The 16005-nt window shown below is 42.8% G+C and overlaps 1 protein-coding gene across 1 annotated transcript in view; it reads right to left on the reverse strand.

The window, feature by feature from the left end:
* The window catches only part of SLC2A9 (solute carrier family 2 member 9), a 469231-nt gene that overhangs the window by 269590 nt on the left and 183636 nt on the right, over positions 1-16005 (reverse strand). The window contains exon 9 of the mRNA XM_040335426.1: positions 8178-8288. Within this exon, the coding sequence (XP_040191360.1) occupies positions 8178-8288 (111 nt within the window). The remainder of the gene's footprint in view (positions 1-8177; positions 8289-16005) is intronic.

Consider the following 16005-nt stretch of genomic DNA (forward strand, 5'->3'; position numbering starts at 1 on the left):
ATTCTTTATTTCAGATAATTCGTAACTTCAGATAAATTCATAATCGTTACATTCACTAACAGACAAATTTGAAAGGAAATTTCAATACCTGTAATTTAATAGTTAGTTATTATTAGTTAGTTAGTATATTGTATTTTTGGATTTTCATTCTTTCTGATTTTCGGATTTTCCTTTCTTATTTTCAATTTTTTGAATTCTGAATTTACGAATTCTGAATTTTTAAATTTACGAATTTATGAATCTTTTAATATACGAATTTTCAAATTTACGAATTTACGAATTCCGAACTTTCCAAATTACGAATTTACAGAAAAAAAAAATTAAATAAAAAGAAAAACAAACTAATTTAAGTCTAGCTTGTAGAACACATATGCAGGCACAGCCAAGAATATATTTTTTATATTTCTTAGTGACTCTAGAGGTAAAATCTTTCCAACATAATTCCTGGTTCTATTCATTGTGAAGTCTCACTCCTTCTGCTACGATAGGGTTGTTGCCACTACCTCTTGTCACATTTTCAAAAATACCCAAAAATGTGAACCCCTTGTGACTGCTTGGAGCACAGAAAATAATTTAGAAGCTCAGAAATCTCCCCACCGATGTCACTGAAACAGGCTGTAAGGTGATTTAACCCTTCAGCATCCACCTGAATTATTAGATTTGGGTGTGAGGACCCCTTGACATCAATTACTTATACTATTGTGCTGTACGTATGTATATCCATTACTGAAACAAAATGTAGAAAGCTTCTTTGAATACTAAAACACTTAAATTGTCAGCCCGTCTCTGCCAAGTAAGGTACGAGATGTACATGAAATGACAGACAAGTTAAATGCTTGTCAGTGTAGGAAGACTCCTGTGGTGTTAGCTTATGTGTACTTCCTTAGTACTACAATAAGTGGATGAATAACACAAAGATTGTTTTCGAAAAGTTGGCAGTTAAACGAACAGAAGCTTGATTAATACCTGAAGATATTAGTCTTCCCAAACTGAAAATAGCAGGGTACCATTTCATAAGATGTATGTTAAAGTGAGCTTGTGCTTTTGTCCTTTCCTGCTGCACATGCTTACCATCCATTCCCTACTACTCGTACCTGGCTACTCGTTCAGCCAACATAAAATAGAAAAGGAAGCCCTGTATAACACTCTAGTTTGAGCATTTACAGTGGTGAGGATTCTCTACCCATCCACATGTGCTGGACCAATCAGCAAGCACTAGCACTTTCACATGGGAAGAAAGGGAGCGAGTTGTATGCTCCTCTGTACCTGGATGTACTAAGTATATTATTTGCTTTTGGGAGCTGAATGGAGTGGTACTAAAGCAAACCAGTGCATGTTAATGTAGCACCCTGTCCTAACATGGGCTGCCAGTTAAATTTAGCATTGGTGGGTTGTAGGTAACCCACATAGGTGCCAAAGCTCAAATACATGTGTATGCATGTTTATCTATACGGAAGGTGTTATAAGGACAAATATTGGTGGTGTCAGTAAGGCCGTTACTATATTATTTAAAAACATTTTTTAAATTTTTTTGGAGGCAAAAAAAAAAAGATTTTTATTTTGTGAAACATCAGGGATCTACAGGTTAAGCTCGAAAAATGTGAATATCGTGCAAAAGTTCATTTATTTCACTAATGCAAATTAAAAGGTGAAACTAATATATGAGATAGACTCATTACATGCAAATCAAGATAGTTCAAGCCGTGATTTGTCATAATTGTGATGATTATGGCTTACAGTTCATGAAAACCACAAATCCACAATCTCAGAAAATATTCTAGGCTCAAATCAACTTATTAAGCCATAACACCTGCAAAGGGTTCCTGAGCCTTTAAATGGTCTCTCAGTCTGGTTCAGTAGAAATCACAATCATGGGAAAGACTTCTGACTTGACAGTTGTGCAGAAAACCCATCATTGACACCCTCCATAAGGAGGGAAAGCCTCAAAAGATAATTGCAAAAGAAGTTGGATGTTCCCAAAGTGCTGTATCAAAGCAGATTAATAGAAACGTATGTGGAAGGGAAAAGTGTGGAAGAAAAAGGTGCACAAGCAGCAGGGATAAGCCCAGCCTGGAGAGGATTGTCAGGAAAGGGCCATTCAAAAGTGTTGGGGACTTTCACAAGGATTGGACTGAGGCTGGAGTCAGTGCATCAAGGGCCACCACACACAGACGGATCCTGGAAATGGGCTTCAAATGTTGTATTCCTCTTGTCAAGCCACTCCTGAACAACAAACAACGTCAGAAGCGTCTTACCTGGGCTAAAGAAAAACGGACCTGGTCCGATATTGTTCTATGTACAATCCTTGTTTTATTAATTGCATGGAATATTACAATTTTCTGAGTTTGTGGATTTGGGGTTTTCATGAGCTGTAAGCCATAATCATCACAATTTTGACAAATCACGGCTTGAACTATCTTGTTTTGCGCGTAATGAGTCTATCTCATATATTAGTTTCAACTTTTAATTTGCATTAGTGAAATAAATGAACTTTTGCACGATATTCAAATGTTTCAAGTTTCACCTGTATGCACCACATGGAGTGATTAGGGTGTGCCCAGGCACACCCTGTGCACACACTTATGGTAACCTGGTTAATTTGTAGTCTGTGTGGTCATTTGGGTTTCCTTTAAGTTCTTTTGCCAGTAGGTGTCACTGATACATTTGGCATTAGTATGATGAGCTGCAGTGACATTAGGTTGTGAATATGCATGACCAGGAAACTGCCACTGGTGCATGCTATTGGAGAGTATAAATATTTGTGGAAGTCAGGGGATTGGGATCTGGTGTAGGTGTGGGAGGAACTGCTGTTTGGTAAGTCTGAAGCCTGATGCCATGTACACACCATCGTATTTTCCGATGACAAAACCGTGGATTTTTTTCCGACGGAATTGTGGCTCAAACTTGTGTTGCATATACACGGTCACACAAATGTTGTCGGAAATACCGAACGTCAAGAACGCGGTGACGTACAACACTACGACGAGCCGAGAAAGATGAAGTTCAATGATTCCTATCATGCGTAGGTTTTTTGTGCGTCGGAATTGCATACAGATGAACTTTTGCCGTTGAAAAATTTGAGAACCAGCTCTCAAATTTTGTTGTCTGAAATTCCGACAGAAAATGTCCAATGGGGCCTACACACGGTCAGAATTTCTGACCAAAAGCTCACACCGACCATTTCTTGTCGGAAATTCCGATCGTGTGTATGCGGCATAAAGCTTAGCCATGTGTTCTGAGCTCTGCAATTGAGGGCCTGTATATTTGCATGCAATAACTGATGGGGACCTGAGATGGAGTACTAGAAGCCATGCTGCCATATATGGGAACTGTGGAAGAGACTGGGAAAACATCAAAGGCAGACTCTTCCAACTATGTCCTGCTCTTTATTGTGAGTTGTGGTTGCTATTGGAGACTGCTATTGCTAAAAAAGTACAGAACTCTGGGTACAGCTTAAAGGCCCATTTATGTACTGCCATCTGCTATTCTGTCTGCTATTCTGCTTGTCTACTTGTCCTAGGGTGTCCTGTGCCCCTACCCCTCTCTGCATTACAAACCAGTAACAAGCTATTTTACGCCTGCCTTGTGCATGTTTTTGCATCTGTTGCTTTTCAAGCAAATGTGGTAAATGAACAGTGACACCCAGTAAATTGTGATGTATGACAAGTGTGATATGGGAGATCATGATCCCCACCAACCACTTTTAAAAGTGACAGTCTTTATTGAACTTGCAAACAATCCAGAAAATAAAACATCTTACTTCAGCAAAAAACACAAAAAAGTTCATAACTTTGGTACAACATAAAACAAGAGAATTGCTCACTGCCACTATACTGGTCACACCCTGGGGTTTTGGGGGGTTCCTAGGTTAACCCCTTCAAGACCAAAGTCCCTATGATCAGGGTTTGGAGGTTTGGAGGAACCTCAGAAATTCCAGGTCCCTAATAAGGACTTGGCAACCCAGAGAATACTGAAAATCTGTCCAGTTGGATTACCCCAGAACCAATAATCCTGCATGGGTAAGAACCTCAGAATACTCAACATTGCCTTCAAACTATCCCCCTAGAGAGACCACGACCCAAACAGCAGGGAAATATTGCTGCCGTCCAGGACCCATCCCGGCATCCTGCACACAAAATGTCTGCATTGCAGCAATATTGTAAACTGTTGTTTAATTATCACATTCCTTTCTCGTGATATAACTTGTCAACAACTGCTCAAAACTAAAATATTATATTTTATATTTATTTATGCAGCTTTTTTAATTTTTAATCCTTGCCTATGTTCCAGTTGAAGATGGTGCCCTCCCTGGGAATTCATTCTTGCAGAGGGCTCTTTAGATCAGCTTAGCATAGAATTATATCTTTGCAGATCTGTGGTATCATGTTACCATACCCCAAGAGACCTGGACCCCACCCACAGCTAACTTGCATAGAGACACTGGCCCAGATTCACGTAGATGGGCGCAAAATTGTGCGGGCGTAACGTATCTCATTTACGTTACGCTGCCGCAAATTCTTTATTCACAAAGCACTTGCCTGTAAAGCTGCGGCAGCGCAGCGTAAATCACCTGGCGGAATTCAAATTCGGCGGGTAGGGGGCGTGTTTCATTTAAATGAAGCGCGTCCCCGCGCCGAACGAACTGCGCATGCGCCGTCCCAAATATCCCAGTGTGCATTGCTTCAAATGACGTCGCAAGGACGTCATTGGTTTTGACGTGAACGTAAATGACGTCCAGCCCCATTCACGGACGACTTACGCAAACGACGTAAATTTTAAAATTTTCGAGGCGGAACGACGGCCATACTTAACATTGGCTGCGCCTCATAGACCCAGGGGCAACTTTACGCCAGGAAAAGCCTAACGTAATCGTCGGAACTTTACTGCGTCTGCCGCGCGTACGTTCGGGAATTTGCGTATCTAGCTAATTTGCATACTCAACGTGGAAATCGACGGAAGCGCCACCTAGCGGGCAACAAAAAAAATTGCAGTTTAGATCCGACGGCGTAAGAGACTTACTTACGCCTGTCGGATCTCATGAATATCTATGCGTAACTGATTCTAAGAATCAGTCGCATAGATACGACGGCGCTACGCAGAGATACGACGGCGTATCTGGAGATGCGCCGTCGTATCTCTTTTGAGACTCTGGGCCACTATCTCCATCCAGTACATCATTACCAGAGGTTTTTTTTCCTAAAAAAGAAAGCCAACACCTGCTTATGATCTTTCCTTTACAATGCCATAATGGCAACAAAGCCATCTAGTTTCAGGTAAGATAACTGCACCTGCCTACAACTGTGTGCATCAATTGAAACACATCCTAAGGCCGCGTACACACGACCGAGAAACTCGACGGGCGAAACACATCGTTTTCCCCGTCGAGTTCCTTGTTCGGCTGTCAAAAAACTTGTGGAGCCAAATGTTCCCATTGCCCAACGAGGAAATAGAGAACATGCTCTCTTTTTGGCTCGACGGGTTTGTCGGCGAAAAGTGTACACACGACCGGTTTTCTCGGCAGAATACGTCTCCCATCGAGTTTCTTGCTGAATTCTGCCGAGAAAACCGGTCGTGTGTACGCGGCCTCATAGTCTAGGATGGCAACACACCTCCTCTGTTCCTCCCTTCTCCAAATCTAGAGACTGACTTGAGACTGTATTATGCACTGTGAACTCTCTATGTGAACCCTAGAAGTTCAGGGAAGAAGCATTTAGAAAGCAGGAGCCAGCAGCATTAAAAGTTGTAAACTACAAGAGCAGGGATATGAATTTTAACATATAGTTTTCTGGTGAATGTTTGTTTATTTTATTGTGCTCAATGTGTTAAGCTGTAAAAACTATAAAAGAATTTGAGCACTATGAACCTATAGCATCATGCCATCCTTTGTATTTATTGAATTTACTATCTCCCATGATTCTGTGCATCAAATTGCTATGAATCACTATAAATTTATTCCCTAAACTCTAATATCTGAGTTGTAGCAAAAGCAACTTAATCTTGACAAACGTATCCAGTTTTGACAAAAGGCCACAATGCCTTTCTGTGAAAAATAGGTATAAACATATTATCCCCCAGGAGACATAGCAAAAGTTCACAGACCACGCTATGTTCTACTCACAAATAAATGACATAATAGAGATGGTACAAAAGAGTAAATAAAGAATGACTTTTCATGAACTTTTGCTTTGTCCTGGTATGGAAACAGAGATTCAAAAAAAGTCCCTGTCTCAGAAGAATTAAAAAAGAATCCTGCTAATCCTAATTAATCACAGAATTACCCCTAAATCCTTCAGTTCCTATAAACCAATAGGAGCTTTCCTTTCCTTTGTGATTCATGTATCAATCATCACATTGCAATGGTGAGCCAAATCATCAGCAAATAGACCCCCAAATTAATTGGATACTGTCCAGCCCTAAAGTGAATCTGTGCTTTGCAATGCACAAGTAATGGATAAATCTAAGGGTTTTGGTTTAGAAGATTGATACAATTGCATGGAAATAGACCTTTATCCTTCGGGCCTCTTTTACACGGGTAAAAATAGGTGGTTGAGCTGAGGTTTTACTGCCACCCATCTACAAGTCTACAATATAGCAGGTCCACAACGGTTTATATCACGTCAAATTTAACTCGACATTTCAAGTATACAGGCGGCACCCCCTGTCAAACCTGGCCATTCAAGTCAATAGGGCAGTTTGACTTGCAGTTGCCTTGGTCCGATTGTAAATTGCCATTAGGCAAAAATCAGGTCTTAAGCCCTGTACACACGCTCGGTTTTCTCGGTTTTGACTTTTTAAAAAGTCAATCGGGAAAACCGAGAGGAAAGCCGAGAACCCGGCAGGAAAACTGCCATGAGAGCTTTGGCCGGGAATCCCGGCCGTGTGTATGCTCCATCGGCACTGCCTCGCAGTGTTTCCATTAGGAAAGTATTAGTAAATCTGGCAGGTTCCCAGTTGTTTTTCCTGTCGGGGAAAACTGCGAGGAAGCATACATACATCTGGTTTTCCCAACCAAAAAAATGGTCGTGTGTATGGGGCTTAACATTGGCTGCTTAGCTGTACTTTGAAATAATCAGTCTCTTTATGATTTCTATACAGTACTACAGTTAGGAACTACTCCATAGAAATGGTTTTGACAATTCAGATTTATTCTTTGATTCAAAAGATCTGGGTAATTGTAATTATAATAAAATATATACAGTTACATCATTATATGCCCTTTCAGTGTTCATTTAGACAACCTGTAAACATCCCAGGGATCATTAATAAGTTTATGATGTCAAGTAATTATTATTTTTGCTTTATTTTATAATGTGTTTGCTATATTTACATAATAATATGTTTTGCTTATTATAGGCTAAGCTATTCTAGTCCGAGAGGTGCAAGGTTTGTTTGTGTTGTGTGTTTTTCTATTTTGATACTTTATGGATTAATTTGATATAATATATGTAATTTAAAGCGGAGTTCTGGCCACAATTTCACTTTTTAAATATAAATACCCCTGTAATACACAAGCTTAATGTATTCTAGTAAAGTTAGTCTGTAAACTAAGGTCCGTTTTGTTAGGTTGTTACAGCATTTAGACACTTTATAAACTAGAAATTGACTGGGGCCATCTTAAGTGTGGGCATCATGAAGCCAGACTGTATGACTTCCTAGATTTCAGCCTTGCAGACCTCGCACATGCTCAGTGCTGCACAAGCAGTGTCAGATCAGGTTTCAGCACCTGTACTGTCCAAGTCACATGATTCTTTGAGACTGGGGAGTGCACAGACTCCTGGAAAGTTACACCCACTACATTCCCAGGAGTCTGTGCGGTGTAGGTTAGGAAGCATTAAGCACCTAGGTGCAGGAAGTGGGAAGATTAACTATTCTGCCTAGCAACAACACTTTGAAGGCATCTAAAAAAAAAAAAAAAAAATCGTAAAGGACTAATGACATTTTTTTAAAACTACTGATGTAATGTTATATTTATGGGTGGAACTCCACTTTAATGTATTTTCTTTGTGGGATTATTTATCCCTATATGATTTAAATTTGGTTATTTGTTTGTATGTATGTTTAATAATAAAAATAAAAAAATTATTTGATTTTAAAAAATAAATTAAAAAATTGCTTTATGAAGAACCACAGAAGATTGGCAATAGCATGGAGACATTTGGGAGTTTGATATTACTTACGGATAAAACAGCAGCCAAGATTTCTATGCCCCCTGTGGAGAGTGTAATATATGGAATTGTATCAGGCTCAATACCGGATGCCTCAAATATGCTGTTAGTGTAGAACCATATCTAGAATCAAATAAGGTAGGCAGGTAAAAAAAAATAAGTTAGGAACAAAGAATGTTTAGCAAAGTACTTTTTATTTAAAAAAAAAAAAAAAATACACACAGTAGGGGACTTCCATTTGTCCCCATAAAAAGCTTAAAACAATACATCTGTAATAAATCCCAAGTGAAATCAGAGAGATAGTATGGAATTGATTTACTAAAACTGGAGAGTGCAAAATCCAGTGTAACTCTGCATAGAAACCAATCAGCTTCAGGTTTTTTTTGTCAAAGCTTGTTACTAAACCCACAACAGTAAAAACAGACTGTATTATAGGTCGACCGATATATGGGCTGATATTTGGCCTTTTTAAATTAGGCCGATTAACACTGACTGCACAGTGCCTGTTCCTCCTCCCTTCCCCACACTCCATTGGCAAAGCAGCGTGGCGCTTGACGCTTGCCAGAGCCGCTGAGTGTGTGAAACTGACAGATATAACTGAATGCAGAGAGAGACCAGCTGTCAAAATACAGCAGTGATGTCGGGGGTGGACGGGACCCAGCAGCTATCAAACACCAGCCAATGGGATGGGATCTGGGCGGGCCGCTACATGTATGTGGCCCCTTCTCCTTACTTAAGCAGCCCAATTATTGGCTGCTGTTTGATAGCTGCTGGGTTCCGCCCACCCCAGGTCCCGCCCACCCCCCGACATTTTGACAGCTGGTCTCTCTCTGCATTCAGTTACATATGTCAGTTTCACACACAGTATGGGCTTAGTGTGAAACCTGCCAGTGCCAATTAGTGCCAACCAGTGCCACCTGTTAGTGCCAATCATTGTCACCTGTCAGTGCCAATCAGTGCCATCTACCAGTGCCAATCAGTGCCATCTGTCAGTGCCAATCAGTGCCATCTATCAGTGTCAACCAGTGGCACCTGCCAGTGCCAACCCGTGCCACCTGCCAGTACCATCTGTCAGTGCCACCTGCCAGTGCCAATCAGTGCCACCTGTCAGTGCCAGTGTTTCCAATCAGTGCCAATCAGTGCTTACAATCAGTGCCATCTGCCAGTGCCAATCAGTGTTTCCAATCAGTGCCACCTGTCAGTGCTTCCAATCAGTGCCGTTTAATATCAGTGCCAGCCAATGCCTACTATCAGTGCCAATCAGTTCTTCTAATCATTGCCACCTACCAGTGCCTATCAGTGTCGCCAATCAGTGCCAGTGCTTCCAATCAGTGTACTGTACTGAGGACATCAAGTGTGTGGTAGAGTGACAGAAGCAAGCAAGGGAGAGTGGAGTGGGTGAGTTTATGAGATGAAGGGCAAAAAAGAAAATCGGCCTAAAATTTCGTCCACAAAAGTCGACATGATATATCGGCCATCGTCTGCCCCGATTTCTAAATTTTGCCATTGGCATTGGCCAGAGAAAAACCCATATTGGTCGACCTCTAGTCTGTATATGCAGTAAAGCATGCTTGTTATACTCACTGTGGAACCTAAGGGGTTAACCCTCCGCGTTGTGTAAAAAAGCTATTTGATACTGCCCTTTTTCCACTGTCTCCAATCCATCTCCTGATAGTACAGAGCCTTGGAGTCACTCTGCACTTGCTCTGTTTGGTGTGTATTGCTAGAGATTTATTTTTTTCTTGAGAGGGTGCATGTGATCAGCACAGGTCCAAACAGCACTGCCCAGACAGAGGATCAGGGGGTACTGCAGCCTCATAGGACAGTCAGAGGAGAATAAAAATGCCTCCTACAAGCTGTAACCAGTGCTCGGCCGGGCACACTTCTTATAATAACTAAACAAATTGCATTTCAATGTTCTGTGTACTGTGGGAAACCAGACATAGTGAATGCGGGGTCCTGGGTTTAATAACACTTTAATTGAACAAGCTGAAGTTAGAAGTTGATTAACTACCATGCACAGCTGCACCAGATCTTTCACTCTCTAGTTTTAGTAAATCAACTTCTATTTTTGAAGTCTTGCCTCCACATAAAGCCAAAAATCCCCCATTATTCACCCCCCCCCCCCACACACGCACAAAACACTAAGGCCCCTTTCAGACTGAGGCAGGAGCTGCGGTGGCGGTATAATGCCGCTAAAAATAGCGGCGCTATACCGCCGGGATTGCCGTGGGATTCGGCCGCTAGCGGTGCGGTATTAACCCCCGCTAGCGGCCGATAAAGAGTTAATACCGCCCGCAATGCGCCTCTATAGAGGCGCATTGCGGGCGGTATTGCCGCGGTTCCCATTGTTTTCAATGGGAAGGAGCGGTGAAGGAGCGGTATACAAGCCGCTCCTCTCACCGCTCCAAAGATGCTGCTGACAGGAGATTTTTTTGTCTCCCGCCAGCGCATCGCCTCAGTGTGAAAGCCCTCAGGCTTTCACATTGAGTCTGCAGTGCAGGAGTTTTTCAGGCGGGATAGCAGCGCTATTTTTAGCGCTTTACCGCCTGAAAAACTCCTCAATGTGAAAGGGGCCTTAGGGGTAGATCCACGTACCTGGGCGCAGCGTATCTAAGATACACTACGCCGCCGCAACTTATTTATTTTATTTCGAATCCTGAAAGAATTTGCGCCGTAAGTTACGGCGGCGTAGTGTATCTCTGGCGGCGTAAGGGCCCGGAATTCAAATGGATGTAATGGGGGCGTGTTTTATGATAATACGTCGTGACCCGACGTAAACAACGTTTTTTTTTAACTGCGCATGCGCCGTCAGTAGGGGTATCCCAGTGCGCATGCTCGAAATTAAACCGGAACCAGCCAATGCTTACGACGATGACGTCATTCTACACAAATCCCTATTCGCGAACGACTTACGCAAACTACGTAAAAATTTCAAAATTGTACGCGGGAACGATGGCCATACTTAACATTGAGTACGCCTCATAACAGCACCTTTAACTATACGCCGGGAAAAGCCGAACGAAAACAATGTAAAAAAATTCGCCGGCCGGACGTACGTTCGTGGATCGCCGTAAATAGCTCATTTGCATACTCGACGCGGATTTCGACGGAAACGCCACCTAGTGGCCGCCGAAAAATTGCATCTAAGATCCGACGGCGTACTAAGACGTACGCCTGTCGGATCGATCCCAGATGCCGTTGTATCTTGTTTTGTGGATACCAAAACAAAGATACGACGCAGGAAATTTTAAATTACGCCGGCGTATCAATAGATACACCGGCGTAATCCTTTTGTGGATCTGCCCCTAAACAGTTATTACATTTAAGAAATTTCTTACCGTTTAAGAGATATATCTGATTGAATTTTTAGGAAGTAAGTTATGTGATTCAAAAAATGCAGCCTGTATTCTGGCAAGGAGGAGGTGTTAGAACAGGGATTGCGTCATATCCTCTTCTCTCTCTCTCTCTCCAAACTGTAATCAGACTACATTTCCCATGAATCTTTGGGATTGGAGAGAATGTGGGAGCTACACTAGGCTTGGACATGTATATGTGAACTCGCCAACTTCAACATAAATCACACCCCTCATTCTGCAGCCAGCAAGCCATACATAACACACGGTATGATAGGTTATAAATGCAAACCAGTGCAACGTGTCAGTGTCCACCAGTGCAGCTTATCAGGGACCACCAGTGTTGCATGTCAGGGACTACCAGTGCCAAATGTCAGGGACCACCAGTTCCGCATGTCAGGGACCACCAGGGCCGCATGTCAGAGACCACCAGGGCCGCATGTCAGAGACCACCAGTACCACATGTTAGGGACCACCAGTCAGGGACCGCCAGTGCTGCATGTCAGGAACCACTAGTCAGGGACCAGAGCGGGGATCATTATCAAAAATCACTTGTATGACACAGCGGGTATCTCCCGCTGTGTCAAGTATTAATAAATGAGAACACTTATCTTTGATGCCCCGCCTCCCGCCGGTATTATAATTGACAGCGCACTGTTCTTATACCGGTAGGAGGCTGGAAATCAGTGATCGTGTTCTCATATACAATACCTGACACAGCGGGAGATCCCTGCTGTGTCATACAAGTGATTTCTTATAATAATCCCTGCTCTTCATGGAGATTGCAGGCATCAGACCTGGTTGAGGTTAAAGGAGGACAAGCAGCCAGCGGTCTTACAAACAGCAAATCACCAGACAATAACAGTTTTTCAGCAAGCTCAGCAGCCTATTGCAGAGGAACTACAGAGCTCAGAAGAACATGGCTGACATACTTGGTGAAGGTAGGAGATCAGCAACAACAACATGGAAACAAATTGTTGACCGAAGTTCTGCTTTAAAGCAGTTGTGCGGTGTCTAAAAAATATGAATTTGCAGTCTGATATGAATTTGCAGTCTGACCAGTCACAAAACTGGTCTTAAAGTAGAATTTCAGCCTAATGTTAACTATTCCAAAACTTGTTCCCTCCCTCCTACTGCTACCTATCCTCCTGCCTAACCAGTGTAAAAAAGATCTGTAGCGTTACCTTCTTCTTTTTATTCTGTTCGGTCCAATCACATTATTCTGCATCTCAGGGTCCCTTGTTTCAATGAGTGGCAGCTGCAGGGGAGAGGAGAGAGCATCAACAACGGCTGTGACATGGGAGCCTACGAGTGACATTGCGGCTCGCAAAATTCCCAGTTGTTGTTGAGTGATCCCTCCTTTCCCTCTGCAGCCACGTCTCAATAACACAGGGAATGTCATCAGAGCAGATGTGGATGGAGGAATCTCGTTTCCCTATGTAAGAGCAATGGGTGCCTTATTGGCCAGTTACTATGCATCAGGGTAGTCTCGCGGGAGGATAGAGAGTAAGTCAAATCCCCCTGACCCTAAAAGTACTTGGTATTTATCTTTACTCACCATGGCTGATCAATGCAGTGGGGAAGCAAAGGAGTATGTTCTGCTGGGGAGTGTTGCAAGTGTTTGGTGTTTCTCTTTTATTGTCATGGCTGAACAATGCAGTGGGGAAGGAAATATTGAGTATGCATGGCTGTGGATGGGGAAAGGAAAAAGGTGTGTATGTGCTGCTGGGGAGGATTACAAGTGCTGGGTATTACTCTTCATGGCTAAACAATACAATAAAGGAAAAGGTGAGTATGTTCTCCTTGGGAGGGTTGGTAGTGCGGGGTATTTCTCTTTACTCTTCATAGCTGAACAATACAATAAAGGAAAAGGTGAGTATGTTCGTCTGGGGAGGGTTGGTAGTGCGGGGTATTTCTTTTTACTCTTCATGGCTGAACAATACAAAAAAGGAAAAGGTGAGTATGTTCGTCTGGGGAGGGTTGGTAGTGCGGGGTATTTCTTTTTACTTTTCATGGCTGAACAATACAAAAAAGGAAAAGGTGAGTATATTCTTCTGGGGAGGGTTGGTACTTGGTAGTGCGGGGTATTTCTCTTTACTCTTCATGGCTGAACAATGCAATGAAGGAAACGGTGAGTATGTTCTTCTGGGGAGGGTTGGTACTTGGTAGTGCGGGGTATTTCTCTTTACTCTTCATGGCTGAACAATGCAATGAAGGAAACGGTGAGTATGTTCTTCTGGGGAGGGTTGGTACTTGGTAGTGCGGGGTATTTCTCTTTACTCTTCATGGCTGAACAATGCAATGAAGGAAACGGTGAGTATGTTCTTCTGGGGAGGGTTGGTACTTGGTAGTGCGGGGTATTTCTCTTTACTCTTCATGGCTGAACAATGCAATGAAGGAAACGGTGAGTATGTTCTTCTGGGGAGGGTTGGTACTTGGTAGTGTGGGGTATTTCTCTTTACTCTTCATGGCTGAACAATGCAATGAAGGAAAAGGTGAGTATGTTCTCCTGGGGAGGGTTGGTAGTGCGGGGTATTTCTCTTTACTCTTCATAGCTGAACAATACAATAAAGGAAAAGGTGAGTATGTTCTTCTGGGGAGGGTTGGTAGTGCGGGGTATTTCTCTTTACTCTTCATAGCTGAACAATACAATGAAGGAAAAGGTGAGTATGTTCTCCTGGGGAGGGTTGGTAGTGCGGGTTTTTCTCTTTACTCTTCATGGCTGAACAATGCAACGAAGGAAACGGTGAGTATGTTCTTCTGGGGAGGGTTGGTAGTGCGGGGTATTTCTTTTTACTCTTCATGGCTGAACAATGCAATGAAGGAAACGGTGAGTATGTTCTTCTGGGGAGGGTTGGTACTTGGTAGTGCGGGGTATTTCTCTTTACTCTTCATGGCTGAACAATGCAATGAAGGAAACGGTGAGTATGTTCTTCTGGGGAGGGTTGGTACTTGGTAGTGCGGGGTATTTCTCTTTACTGTTCATGGCTGAACAATGCAATGAAGGAAACGGTGAGTATGTTTTTCTGGGGAGGGTTGGTAGTGCGGGGGATTTCTCTTTACTCTTCATGACTGAACAATGCAATGAAGGAAACGGTGAGTATGTTCTTCTGGGGAGGGTTGGTACTTGGTAGTGCGAGGTATTTCTCTTTACTCTTCATGGCTGACCAATGCAATAAAGGAAAAGGTGAGTATGTTCGTCTGGGAAGGGTTGGTACTTAGTAGTGCGTGGTATTTCTCTTTACTCTTCATGGCTGAACAATGCAATGAAGGAAACTGAGTATGTTCTTCTGGGGAGGGTTGGTACTTGGTAGTGTCGGGGTATTTCTCTTTACTCTTCATGGCTGAACAATGCAATGAAGGAAACGGTGAGTATGTTCATCTGGGGAGGATTGGTACTTGGTAGTGTGGGGTATTTCTCTTTACTCTTCATGGCTGAACAATGCAATGAAGGAAACGGTGAGTATGTTCTTCTGGGGAGGGTTGGTACTTGGTAGTGCGGGGTATTTCTCTTTACTCTTAATGGCTGAACAATGCAATGAAGGAAACGGTGAGTATGTTCTTCTGGGGAGGGTTGGTAGTGCGGGTATTTCTCTTTACTCTTAATGGCTGAACAATGCAATGAAGGAAACGGTGAGTATGTTCTTCTGGGGAGGGTTGGTAGGGCTGGGTATTTCTCTTTACCTTTACATGCCTAAACAATGCAATGGGAAAGGGAAAAACGAGTATGTGTGGCTGGGGATGGTCACGGTTAAATCCTAGAGATTGAATAGAGTGGCAGGAGATTGGAAGAAAGATGAGTATGGGCAGCAGCAGAGCGCAGGAGTTATGTGAAGCGTTTGCTGTGTTCTGACAAGACAAAGCACAAGATCATTGAAGTACAAAATCTCTGTAGTTCTGTTATGATGAAGAGACAGGGTAATCACTGCAGAGCCATGCATGTACATGTTCTGTCTTTGTGTTGGGCAGTGTTATTTTCCCATAACTTACTCTCCTGGCAGGCCTACAAAGTTAGCAAAGCATGGCACTACCTTTTAATAATCCTCCCAACTTAAAGGGGTTGTAAAGGTAATTTTTCCCCCCTAAATAGCTTCCTTTACTTTAGTGCAGTCCTCCTTCACTTACCTTATCCTTCCATTTTGCTTTTAAATGTCCTTATTTCTTCTGAGAAATCCTCACTTTCTGTTCTTCTCTCTGTAACTCCACACAGTAATGCGAGGCTTTCTCCCTGGTGTGGAGAAAGCCTCTTGAGGGGGGAGGAGGCGAGCAGGAGGTTCAGGACACTCTCTACTTTGCAGATAGAGAAAGGAGCTGTGTGTTAGTGGCCGTCCTGACACTCCTGCTCGCCCCCTCCCCCCTTAAGAGGCTTTCTCCACACCAGGGAGAAAGCCTTGTATTACTGTGTGTAGTTACAGACAGAAGAACAGGAAGTGAGGATTTCTCAGAAGAAATAAGGACATTTAAAAGCAAAATGGAACGATGAG

Source organism: Rana temporaria, chromosome 1 (assembly GCF_905171775.1).
Source record: "Rana temporaria chromosome 1, aRanTem1.1, whole genome shotgun sequence".
NCBI classification, from domain to species: domain Eukaryota; kingdom Metazoa; phylum Chordata; class Amphibia; order Anura; family Ranidae; genus Rana; species Rana temporaria.